We start from the raw sequence: 13,734 nt of genomic DNA on the forward strand, positions 1-13,734 counted from the left end.
AACCACAAGGGAAGTTTAAAAGCATAGAATATGAAAATCTTCAGGTGAATACTTACAAGAACATCATTAGTTTTTAGTCATAAAAGACTTGAAGAAGGGTGAGAGTTATGACAGTGCTCCTAAAATACAAAATACATTAGTAAAGTATGTACATGTCTTTTCTCAAATTAAGAAGGAAGCCATTGCTCCTGCTAGAGTCCTGGCTTTTGTTTCACTTTTCAGTAATTGTCATTAATTTTCTACGTTAACCGTGGGCCAACATGGACAGAAAAATAGAAGTTCTCTTGATAAATTCTTCATTGTGGTTTATAATACTGGCAAATTTACTTCAACCATGTTCTTTGCAAACTACTTTCTAATTTTCTGCAAGAGAATTAGCCAACCTGGGTATAACAGAATGTACTGCCACCAGTACCTGATCTGTCCCAGTGCCTTACTGCATGCTATGCCGCTGTACGGAACACTGTGTAAACACCGTTCTCGCTCTAAGCATTTAAGAACAGGTTTTCCTATACAAACATACAGCTCAATCTAGGAGAGTTTCCCAGTGTACCTTTTGAATACTCTTCAAAAGAAATAAAAACACACTAAGTTTTTGTCTCATACAGCAAAATACCTACTCAATACCTCACAGTCGAACTACATTCTCTTTTCCATAGACCACATAAACAAGACACTGATGAGGTTTCGCAGTTTCATCTTGAGATTGTCTTCTTGTTGCCTGTACTATTGTTCTTGCCCAGTTACAGGTGTATCATTAGCATGAACGACTTACAAACTCTTTATCATTTAGCAATAACTGCTGGAAGGAACCAGACGATACCTAATGTCAAAACACTCATCTTCCTGCGAATGCTATTAATTATCTTATCTCATTGACCACACCAAAGCCTTCTTTGAAGTAAAGAGGAGATCCTCCTGGAGTGTGGTAACTCCAGTCTGTTGCCCAGAAGGCGCAGCGCTCTGCAGCCGGCGTGCACTGAGCCATGCTTAAAGAGTAAAATTATAAGCTCCCCGATTAACAACACTTGGGTAAACCCGCTGGGCACCGCCTGCGCCGCCTGACCGCCCGTGAGGCGGTGGGAAGGTGGGGGTGCGGGCACCGAGGGCTGCTGTCCCCTGCAGGGCCACGGGGCGAGGTCGTGCGGGGGACTCCCCCGCCGCCTTCAGACGAGGGGTGAAGGCACCTCACCGCATCACATCGCCGCGGCCATCTCTAATCCTCCGCCTCCTGAGGCGCCCTCAGGGCATTAGCACCGCGCCGAGGAGCAGCTGTCGCTTTTATAAACTTCCTTAAAGGTTTAAGGGGAGTTTCCCCGGCTTAAGAGGCAAAAGGAATTCATGCCCCGGCTGAGAAGCGGTAGGGAGGTGAGCTCTCCTCCTCCCCGGCTCTCCCGCCGCCCGGCCCCCGCAGCGGGGGGCGGCCCGGCCTGTCACCGCCCAGCCCTGCCACAGGCACCTGTGGCGCTGGCGACGCCGCGCGGGGCCCGCTGTCAGCCGGCCACTGGCACCCCGCGGGCCCGGCCAGGTCGGGCCCGGCCGCAAGCCAGCGGGGGGAGCCTGGGGTGCGCAGGGAGGGCGGCACAAAGCGCCTCCTCCGCCCGCCGCTTTGTTCGCGGCGGGGCCCCGAGCCGAGCCCCCCGCCGCAGCCCGGCCCCGCTAACTTACCCTCCCCCGGCCCCACCGCGCTCCCCGCAGCCTCCCCGCCACGCCGCCGCCTCTTCCTACCTTGGCTTTCCCAGCCTCCAGCTTCTTCAGCCGCTCCTCGTCCTCCATGGCGTCTATACGGGAGAGCAGAGCGTTACCGGTGGCGGGAGGCGGGGCCCACCCTGCCCCTTCCCCTCAGCCGGGGCGCGCACGATCGCTGTCCTGTCGCCGTCCCGTCCCGTCCCGTCCCGCCTCACAGCGACGACAGCTGCCGTGGCGGGGCCACCGGCGCCGCCATCTTCCTCTCCACGTAAACACGCGGCCGGGGAAAGTGACGTGAGGGCCGCCCGCTCCTCCTCCTCCTCCTCCTCCCCGGTCACCGGGGCCCGGCCGCGCCTCCGCAGCGGCGTCCTGCCGGAGCTTCCACGGAGATAGCGGGGTTGCACCCACCCATCACCCCCCTGACGCCGAGCGGGGATCAGGAGTGACAGCCAGCCGCGGGCAGGGCCGCGGCGGGCACACCCCCCTCCACACCCCTTCTCACTCCGGCGGGCAGAAATGGGGGGGCTAACGGGGGTGGTGGGGGTGTGTGTTGCTCTCTTCCCGCAGAAGAACTGCAGCGGGAAGACGCCCGTAATTCGCTGTGGCTTTGTGTGAGACAAAGGTCTGAACAGACAGCACCCTTCTGCCGTCCTCCCGAATCCGACCTGCCCGGCTGCGGGGCTAATTTGGACAGTTTTGATTTTTCTTAAGTGTTTTCTTGCCCCTGCTTGCGGCTCGCTAGGCTGCAGGCTTCCCATCGCACGGATCCGAAGGTTGGAAATGCGGCAAGGAGCCTTTTGAGCGTGTGTGGCAGACTATGGAAGGATGACAACAAAGGATGTGTAGCCCCCCCGTTTAAATTACTTAATATGCACTCGTCGTGCCAGAGGAGTTGAAATAGCTGTGCTAAAATCACAATGAGGAAATACGGCACGTGGTAATTAAATGCTAATACAATTTCCATGCCTCAGCCTTCAATACAAAGCAATATTCTGGGATTACTTCATATCGTCTACTAAATGTGGGCTTTGCAAAGCTAATAGCAAATTTGCATTACATGTTCGTGATGTGCTTTGTTTTATTTTTCAGTTACCCCTGAAGCACGTTCCGTTTGTGGTGGTGCGATGGATGGCAGAGGCTTACACATTCCATTAGTGTGTAACAGCTGCGCGTGAACAGATTCCTTGTTCTGCATTTGGAATCGTTCTGCTTCATTAAATCCAAAATATAAAATCTTTCTGAATCAAGTTAGATCTTGTCCTTGCTGCTCTTTTTAACACAATTCACTTAGTATACATTCTTTCCTCACTTGAATTTTCCAGCAACGACCAGATACGCCCAAAACAGAAAAAAAAACGCCGACAGAAAGCATTATTTGCTTATTACTGACCAGGACCAAGACAAAAAGTATAAGGACTCCTAGCAGCTGACTTCCACACCCATATTACTGCCAAAGTAAACCTACAATCTAAAATTTTTAAGGATTTTCCACTTCTCCTAAAAGGCATTACATTTCATGGAAAAGTCTGAAATAATTTGTTGATCAGTACACGTATTGTGCATTCCTGTATTTACAAAACAACGTCCTCAACATTCTCTCAAAAAGGAAATGAATACCATTTATGTCAAAGAAGAAAACACCATCTATGGTAGTGAATGACAAATGTCTGCATTATACTTTGTTCCATATTGGAAGTAAGCATATGTTTCAGTTAAAGTTCTCAAACTTTGCTATTTCACTAGAGGAAAAGCATGTTATAGAGAAAAACAGCAAATGCAGATGAAATTAAGACTTAATTAAAGAGGAAATCTTTTTATAGAAATACAAATTTATTTGAGTTCATTCCTTAAAAATATGTTCTCAAGTCAGTAAAAGAAAGTGATTTACACAAAGCCTGTACAAATGGAAGGTTTTCCCAGCAATTACAAAGGCCCAGCAAGCCCTGAGGGAAAAATAAATCACCTTTTCTGTGCCAATGACATTCCTCTTGGCTGATGGAGGCCACTGTGACAGAACTAGCTGTTAAGTGTCAGTAAAATTTCACACACCCGTGACACTGTGATAGTAATTTCTTAATCAGTAAATATCCCATTTAGAAGATAATTACAAACTTCCCAAATCCCATAATTAACTGGGTTTTTAAGTTAATGCTAAGAATTGGTGGGCCTAATTTTCTTCTCACTTACAGACTTATATCGATGTAATTCTAATGGATTTTAGTTAAACACCTAATTCATGACAATGAAAGTCATGAAAATCAGACTAACAAACTATAATAGAGTAGTGTGGAAATTACTACCGGATAAAATATCCCAGGGAATAATATTTCCGTATTCTCCCAACATTAGAAGAAGAATGGGACTTCCTCTCCTAGGGAAAAAAAAATAAAAATCTATCCAGCATGATTTCCTACTTCAGCTATTTAAACTCCATTTTTATCATTTATGCAGTGCGAGCTGACTGGAATTCACAACTTGGTTAGCCAATTAAACTTTCAGTTACAAAAAGACATTAATCTTTCTTGCTTAATTTTCAGAACTGACCAATAATGTTCACTTGCCTAAGAATGTAAGATAGCGCCCAAGAGTCAGGCTAATAACTGCTTTAAAGATTGATTAAGTTTCTAGTGCTCATTGAATTCACATCAGCTAAGCATGTGTAAACTGCTTTCAACAGTGGCATATGTGAAGTGAACCATATTTACAAGGTAAAAAATACAGATCATTCTCCAAAATAGGAATGACTGGTGGTTTGGTCCAGGCTTATTTTTATATACAAATATATTGATTATTGGAAACGTTCATAAAAAACTGCACTGGACCATCTTCAAATATGAGACCTAATTTTTAGTCATGTTTGTAAAGGCTTCTTCACCTGCCCTATTTTCTCTAACAGTGAAACTCCACCTTCTTCCTACCCTTTCTGTTTCCTTTATTCACTGTTCAGTGAAGATACGCCTGGTGACTCTCATCGTGGCACTTTAATGGACTGCGAAGCCAAAAGATGAAGCCTAAAGACCACGTGTGATGAAGTCACAAAGTTCTAGTTAGGAAATTCAAGTTTTGTCATAGCCAGAATCAGAGGGCTGTCAGATCATAACATCCTGCTGGTAAACCACGTGTGTAAATAAGATGCAAAAATTACAAAACATCACAGAGCTAAACTGATCATATGACCTCTTCCAGTAACTAAGGGGCTCAGATATTGTGTGTTCTCAGGTGTCATAATTATCAGCAACACCACTTAATAATGAGACTATCCAACGCTAACTTTTTTCATTCAACAGAAAATACCTACTGGAATGGAAGACTCCTAGATGAACCATGTGAGATTCCCTGAACGAGCTTGAAAAAACAAAATCTTATCTGACTGATATCTTCCTAGCACCACTACAAGGACCACGCTGATGTTTTCCTAGCACCAGCACAATGACCATGTTAATTCGTGTTTCTCAAGAGAGCTACCAGCGTGTTTAATTGTAAACGTCTGTATTTGGTCAACATAATGTGGTAAAGGAGTAGTCCTCCTGCTAATGGATATGAAACCTCTGATATATATGTCCAGCAGTTCTGCTGTGACACTAGATCTGCTGTACAAAAGCTACCTGACAGGATAACACATTCAATTATAGTGGACATTAAATTGTTCAAGTGTGAAAATAAGACACACCGCCATCTGAGAAGTGACCATGCCAAAAGTTTTGTTTGATCACCTGCTTTCATTGAACCTAGTGGAAGTTCTGCAGCTAATTGTACTGATAGTAAGGCAGGGCCTGAGTGCTTACCTGTCGTAGTGCGTATAAACCAAAATGATTTGCCTCCACTTCAGTGTGAGCTTGCACAAAGAATATGAGGTTGACTTAATGACTAGCTTACCTCTGCCTTTGTCACAGTGTGCTGTGCCAGCTCTGTCCCCTACCATCTGCTCTGCAGCTGCACTGAGCATCGCCCTGCACTGCGGTTTCCCAGAGTGATGCTTTGTTGGTGTGGTTGCAGCAGGTGATTTAGGTAAAATGAGTAAAGTTCATAATTTCAGAGACCCATTGTAGGTACTGCTGAGGGAGGATTACAAAATCATATTAATTTGCCATTAGTAAGTGCAAGTCACCTAAAATTTCAGGTAGAACTTGGCCTACTGTATTTAGATAGTCTGACTACATGTTATAAAAACATTTTTTAAGACCTCAGTCACTTTCGCCTTAGGGATTTTTGAGATATGTTATTTATGTTAGGACTACCTTGAAATATGTTTTAGAAACAGGCAAGTATTCCCTCCTTCAAAGCAGGACACAACAAATGCCACTAGAGAATAAACAGTGAGGCTTGGTGGTTAACAAGTAGGTGAGATAGACATGTAAGGAAAACATTTTATGATTTATAGAGTTTGGTGTGTTGGGTTTTTTTTGTTTTCCTTTTGAGATTCACTGGAGAAGCATGGTTGTATGAAAAATTATTAAATGGGGCGGCTGATGAATAAATACAGACCCAAAGTCCCCTGTAACATCTCAAATTTCTGATCTCTTGTAGGTATTTTTTAATGAAAAAAGGTACCAAAGCCTATGAAACAGCATGGACACTGAGGATGAAAATAAAATGTTTGAACGTAAGGAGAAACAATCATGAAAAACTTGCAATTTTTAACCCATATCTGCAGCTGTGAACTTAGACATATTTATATTAACCATTGCAAACAGTGTCCCACCAAACATTTGGGGACTGTCACTACTCAGCATGGATTTGTTTTCCCAAATTGAAGTAAGTTTTAGTGAGTTTTGTTATAACAGGTGACAGAAGAAATCAGACACTAAAACCTTCCACACACATATGTGATACAGGCATTCACTTAATACATGAATAAAAGTGGGCTTGCTAACATGCTTCGGTCACACAACCGCAAGTCAAACACACAGAACTGTTTTTCTTCTTTCCAAAACTAAACATCTTTCCTCTGCTGAAAAGACTGTAAAATAACTCATACAAAAGTTGTAAAGCACAGACTTCTTGTGATATTACAGTAACACATACCTCCTGGAGATGTGTGTCTTTGTTTTCTGAATCCCAGCGTTGTACAGCTTATAGTTTGACAAATTGTAAGCTCCACATACCGTTTTTTAGGCATATTTAAGTCTATTCCTTATCATTTAATTAATTAAGACAAATACTGTGGTATTCGGTTGCTGCTTTGATGTAAATACTGTAGCTAGGAAGAGGCAAGGCTCTTTACCTAAGAAGTTTTGCAAGATGAATAATTTATTCTGCAGGCATAATATATCAAGGAAGGTAATTTAAGTAAGCTTGCATCTAATACAACTAATTAAGTACGTGACCCAGAAGCATCAAATTGGAACTCGATATTTGAGATATGCACAAAAGATTAATTCCTATCATAAATGAGTGAGATATATGTAGAGCTATTAGAGTATACATTTCTTTGCAAGTGATGACAATTGTCCAAGTTATGCCTATTGCCTATGAAGCTAGATATTTTCCTACTGTTCTGGTATTTTTTATAGTCAAGTGTTATCCATGAAGCTCCATTTAGAACATGGAAGAATTTACAAATGTAACAGAATGTGTTTCAGCACAATACCAATTTATCAGTGCGAATACCAGTTTCTTTTCAAATTCAACCAGACTGTTCACCTGACAGATCAGCATTCCCTGCGTTATTTAGAAATTCCAGAATTTCCAATGGTATCTGAGATGAAGTGCTTCAGGCACTGGAACTGGCAGCACAATTACAAAAGCTGCAAAAGCTATTGCTTCCTAAAACTCTAATATATTTGGGTGCTAAAATGGAGAAGCCTTGTGTTATTCAAATTTTAGCAAATCTCATAAAATGTTAAAAATGTAATCATTTTCATAATGAGAATTACTCCTAAATCGTTGCATCATGCTGGGGGCCGTGCCTTTTTTAGCATTATTTAGGAGGGAAAAAAGAGCTGGCATGCCGGGTAATCCTGTAAGAACTAGCAAGTACAATGAATTTCCTGAGGCTTAACTTTCGGTGCTTTTGGGGAAATCTTGTTCTGCCCCCTCAAATAAAGAGTGCCCCAGACACAGCGGAGCTGGGAGAAGTGTGTAGGGCTTCCAAACAGAGTGTACACCTCACTAACACCGTGGCAAAAGGATTTATTACGGAAGCACTAGGAAAACTGGGCGCACTGCAAACACGGACAGAGCTGATCCACCGGGCCAGGGCCTCAGGAGGAGGGAATGGAGTATGGCCACCTTCCCACTGGGCCACTCGTTCTTCCTGCTTGACCCACAAAACCGCTGTGCATCGCTGCCTGATGGGACAATGCAGCTGTAACCGTGGGAACTTTACAGCAGATCTGATTGTTTGCCCGTTGAAAGAGATTTGTTTGTTTTTACTGTTTGCACTTTCGTGAAGGCAGGACCGGCTGGTGGCCAGCCTGAGCACCAAGCGCTGGCCGGCCCGTGTTCCTGCCTCGCACTCCCTGGTTGTGACTCCGGCTTTTCTTGTCACCAAACTTCAACATGCTCTTTAAACAAATTGGTTTCTACCTGCTGCTATAAACCGAGAAGTTTAAAAACTATTAAGTACAGGGGGTTTGTAGCCCATTGCTTGCTTCTTCTGTAAGTCGAGATCCGTGGGACACCACTTTCCTGGTTAATAGCTGGGACCGAAACACAGGGATATTTTATCTTACGTTGCCACCTTCTGGCAAATGGCTCAATTACAAATAAAATGGTGAGTAAAGCAGCTCGGCAAGGTGGCAGCAGAGGGAGCGACCCCGGCCTGGCCTTATGGTTGCTCCTGCCCGGGGCGGCCTGAGGGGAAGGGCCGCTTTCCCCCACCGGCCTGTAGCGCCGGGGGTGTCGGGCAGCCGCGTTTTATTTTACATTTAGAGGCTGTAAAGAGCAAGGTGAGAACCCAGCCCCATGATTTCTGGTCAGTGCATGTGGCTTGTAGTCGGTGAGTTAAAAATAGGTCCTCGGTGGGCTTTGATGCAGGCTCATGCAAAGGCGTGGGCTGTTTCTGCGGGACAGTTTAGCCTAGCAAAGTGATTACAAATGGGGCCCATCTTCTGTGCTGGCACAAGGAAGAAGGAGAAGCTGGAGAATTCTTTGTTGTTGCCTCTGTAACGATGACAGCAGCGGGCTTGCAGCACATTGGGGAGGTGTTTGGAAAATTCCCTTCCCTGACTATTGTATCAATCAGTCTTTATAGTATGAAAGTGTATTAACTTTGACAATGTATATATAGTTCATGTTACACACTGTAATGTAATGAGGTAGTGGAATTTTACTGGGGACTTTAGTATTGTTCATGCATAAGTAAAACTAAAGGGCAGCCCGTCCCCAGAAATAAGGACTTTGCTTCCTGGAAGCTTGGAAGCTGTCCATGAAGGATAAAAGATACCCCTGGACAACCAAGATAAGGCCAGCATCCCAGCCCCTCTGACACATATTTGAAACCCTCTCAGCATCGTTTGGCATCGTAGATAAGTAATTACAGCAAGACCGACTCCAGGGACATCTGGAAGGAAAGTTGATGTTTAGCTGTGTTGTTGTGAACAGGGATTGTACCTCTGATGCATAGATAGAAAAAAAGGTTCCTGATGTAGAGAACTAAGCAGTATTGTTAACTAGTAAACATGTGTGCGGGATTTTAGGGGTGAAGGGAGAGAAAAAAACACTGCCAGAACTTGAATTATATTTGCTGAAGGAGTAGCCTCAATCAAAGACCTGTGTTCTTTGCTGTGTGTTTCAGGAAATGGCAACAATGTCTAAGGTCTGATGTGGTCCCCACTGGCTCTTCAGTTGTTGTGGAGGTGGAGATGATGTGTGGTACTTTGTGTTCATGCAGCATCGCAGGTTTAGGTCTGTGAATACTGATATAGGAGTTTCATTGAAACATGCTGAGAGCTTACAAACATGAGTAGACCTGGCATTGCACTAGTTGATTAAAAAAACTGTGGTGACTTTCATCAGCAATCTACATAATGTACTCTGGTGTTGTGAATGAATTGTTTTTATCTTTGGTAGTGGATAGACAAAGATTTATGTATGTGTGGGTCTGTTACTTGAAGCAAATTAACAGGTTGTTTCAGTGCACTTGAGGGGTTATCACTGGGCTGTTAAGGCTTTTTAGTCTGAATTCAGTTACCTGGCTTTACAATGTAAAGATTCAGTGTCATGAGCGTTATTTATAGCTGTTTGAATTGAACCTGGCTTGATACCATTTGGAAAGAAAAGACTTGTGGGAGAAATGAAAGAAGTCTTGGTTGTTATTTTGTTTTGTTTTGTTTTGTTTTTGTTTTTTTTTTTTGTACAGTCAGTCTTGAATATTGCTTTAGTGAGAGCATAGCTTCTGGCCTCTCCCCATCTCATGCTACCAGAGTTACTTTCAATACAGTGAACAGAGGCTGGAGAGTGAATCAGCTTACCCTAAAGTAAACACCTACTGGATAGTCACCTGGATTGGACTCTAATTTTCATTTCCACTAACATATGTGGATAGCTACATGTATATTACTGTACTGGGGCACGTTGATCATGAGTTACTCTTTCCTAAATTGTTGATGTGACACTTGTGGAAAGACAGAAGTGGCCTCTTGGTGTTTCTGTTGGTGACACTTACTGCAGTGCCTATTTTGCTGCTCAGAATCTGCATGTTTGCTGTTAATTATTAAAAAAAAAAGCATGGTTGTGGTGTCAGATTTAAAATGGTGCATTTTTTTAAGTAAAAATAAGTTGCTTTTTAAAACACAGGAACATTACCAGCAGTTATTCCTGAGAGGTCTGAATCCCATTTTCCTATTCTGAAAACCTATTTTGTCATTTTTGAGATTTTTGTCTTTTGAAGCTTACCTTGTGAGCATATTCAGCAGACAGGTTTTGTGGAGTTCTTAAAAAAGCATGAAAAATTCCAGTTTCAGTGAATAGGACAAAGGTTTCATTCACTTCAGCAGGCTGCTTGCGTCACTGGCTGAGAGAGTGTGCTGAGATTTAGGACTTCCAACCTGGTTTTTGGCACTAGGAGAGTGACGTCATTTCCTGAGCTATGTGACCATGCTGGAAAATTCAGAAAACTAGGATTTTTAAACAACCAACTTTATTTAAAAGCCCAAGAAATGACACATTATGCTGAAACTCAAATAGTAAATTCTACGTTAAAAAATACTTCAAACCAGTGAAGTGGAACTCTGAAAAAAGTGTGCTTTTTACAGCTCAGGAATTTTTTAACTTATTGCCTTAATAAGATTCTGTAAAATAATTAATCTTTACAAAATAAAATATACTATTTCTTCGTAACCATGAAACAAAGGTGTTGTGAACCAGAATCAGGTGTTGTGATATCCCACTTTTACTGACAAAAACTGTTTTGGAATGAGATTTCTGTGGAAAAACAGCTAGATACTGTCCTTCCAGGACTCCTTCTTGAACTCTTTACTTAGAAAGTATATATAAGGCATAGCTGGGGAGGGTTAGAGGGAAAATATTTATGGGAAATTCTAGATGGCCTTTTAGTTGCCATAATTTATACTGGTTTTCAGGACTGTCTGCATGAAGCTGAATATTCTGAGACTCTAAGGTCATCCAGAATTGGGAAAGTTCAGCACAATATTCAAGTCATATTAGCTATTCCTTCTCCAAGGACTGGTGATTCTATTTTACATTTTTTATAAGTGATGCGCTGCAATTTTAATGTAACTTAATTTGGCTCCATGACAAGATCAAACATCCATATAGTGTACTTCTGAGTTTGAAGTACAAATTAACACTTTAACAGTTAGACTTGCTACTAACTTTTAGGATTATTTTGAGCATTTTGCTTTAAATAATTGATTGCCTTTTCTTATTTTAGTTAAAGTCTTTTTAAGCTGTAGCTGATGTGAAAAAAATCCCTCAGTACATTCTTTGTTTTTCATTCAACTTCTTTGTGTTGTATGGTTTTTCCTCCCCACCATATGAAGAACCATGCAAGAGCAGTAAGAGGGTATATACAGCTTCTGATCCCCATGACAATCAGACGATTGGTACACATGAAGAACACATTGCATTTTTAACATGAATGATTTCTAGCTATTAGATTTTCAGTGGGGGCTATATTCAGACTGGCCCCTTCTCTGGCTTCAGAAAGAAGAGAATAGAGTAGTGGTGGTACAGAGTCATATGAAGAGCAACCTGGCATGCGTTAGAGGGGATGTCAAAATGGTAAGACAATAGCCATTGGGTATTCTTAGGAGACTGATCACAAGCAGGGTCTGAAGCAATTCCTGAATACCAAAGGAGCTAGCAATCCACTCATTACCATTGTCATTTAACGTTAAACATGGGTCATCCTGTGAGTTTCTTGAAAAACTTGGGAAAAATATTATCATGGGTGATGTGAAAATTAAAACGATTCTGGAAAGTTTCCTAGAATCCTTTCTTCGTTCTGGTAGTAACAACAATGTGGAGAAAAAAGATTATTGTTTTTTGCTTCCATAGGGCGTTACCTAAAAATCTTTGTGACGAGTTGAACAGAGCACAACAGATATTTTCAAACAGAGTAGAACTGGTAGATGACATACCTTCTTCATGATGTCACCCGTACACAGTAAAAACCAAATAGCTTTTTAAAGAAGACCATTTCTAGAAATGTCTTAGTTATCCTATGGAGCAGAAGTAAGTGACAGCTAGAATTGTGTTTCTCTAGATACTTTTCAAACAGAACAACTGGGAACTGTTGACTCTTCTCCCTGGTTGTGTGGTTGATTGCCCAGCCCTTCCCAAGCAGAAACTGTGGGTTCCTGCCTCCCAGCCAAGCCCCATTTATATGCTGAGCATGACATCTATGTATGGAATATTCCTTTGGCCATCTTGTCCTATCTATGCTCCCTCTCAGCTTCTATGGGAAGCTGAAAAAGTCCTTAATATACTAAGTTCTTGACTTAATATAACAACTAAAACAGTATGTGTTATCAACATTATTCTCATACTGAACTCAAAACACAGCAGCTACTAGGAAGAAAATGAGCTCTATCCCAACTGAAACCAGGATGACCAGATACAGCTGTTGCTTGTGAGTAGAGAACCTATTGTGTGAGAATTCTGTGAGCAGATTTTGTAATTAAAAAACCCCCAAAATTAATAGGGGCTTTTCTATATTGCTTTGAAAAGTTTTAAATTCTTTTTTCCTGGAAATAAACAGCTGTAAGCAAATGTTCTGACGTTAGTACTGTAATTCTCTGCAGTGGCCATGAGGAGATTCTGATGCTTGATCTGTCAAATGTGAATGTAGTGGACCTCTAGAGAAGTATTGGTGCACTTCTTTTGAGGATTTGAATGGAATCAGTGATGGCACAGACTGTAACAAATGACTGAAAGAGGTGTAAGAAAGGTCAGTCTGTTGACCCACTGCCTTGGAGGCAGTTTCATTAAATGCTACAGAAGTCTTCGTGGGAGACAAATTTAGTTTGTTAAATACTTTGAGATGGTCCTTGACACAAACAAAAAAATTAATGGGATGACCCGAAATATATAAAAAGGCTAATTTTGTTTTTCAGACGCATTTTTTCCCTACTGCTAAATTACAAGATCTTCAAATACATACACATATGCACTTGTCTTCTGATCACCCAACTGATCTTTTTGCTTAGTCTTGGTAAAAGTAAGTTTCTATTCCTTTGTTTCCTTCTCCTTTTTAGGTTACAGTGTGTAATCTAAAAACGCCTTTCTTTGGTCAGAAATCCAGGAAAAATCTAATCCAGTAACTTGTGTGCATGCAGGTTTTTCAATTTACTTTTGTTATTGAATATTTAGTCTTTGTAGATGTAATTTTAATTTCTAGTTAACAAGAAAGGCATTGTTCTTTGTTAGCTTTCTTCCAAAGTTGTGTTTTTCTTACTATTTCCTCTTGTTAGGAATGCCTGGGGCAGGGAGGGGGCGGTGCCAGGAAGACGTGATCCTTACTCCTGTAAAGGCGCAATGTCGAGGCAGGTTGTTATTGAGTTTTAGCAAGAACTTTAGTTTTATTTTTATCTTAACTTTGGTTCAAAAACTATTACGATTAGAAGGTTGACACTGCTTTAC

At 42.0% G+C, this 13,734-nt stretch overlaps 1 protein-coding gene across 8 annotated transcripts in view; it reads right to left on the reverse strand.

Moving 5' to 3' along the window:
• AKAP9 (A-kinase anchoring protein 9) overlaps nt 1–2,070 on the reverse strand; it is a 121,232-nt gene extending 119,162 nt beyond the window's left edge. For 3 of the 8 annotated variants that reach the window (XM_054189350.1, XM_054189349.1, XM_054189346.1), the window contains exon 1: nt 1,729–2,027. In XM_054189350.1, the coding sequence (XP_054045325.1) occupies nt 1,729–1,776 (48 nt within the window). In that variant the 5' untranslated portion in view covers nt 1,777–2,027. Of the gene's footprint in view, nt 1–1,728 lie in introns of all 8 variants that reach the window. The other 5 variants (XM_054189347.1, XM_054189345.1, XM_054189348.1 and 2 more) reach the window with 4 other exon arrangements.
• Nucleotides 2,071–13,734: the final 11,664 nt, after the last annotated feature.

This window comes from Rissa tridactyla, chromosome 2, assembly GCF_028500815.1.
Source record: "Rissa tridactyla isolate bRisTri1 chromosome 2, bRisTri1.patW.cur.20221130, whole genome shotgun sequence".
Taxonomy (NCBI): domain Eukaryota; kingdom Metazoa; phylum Chordata; class Aves; order Charadriiformes; family Laridae; genus Rissa; species Rissa tridactyla.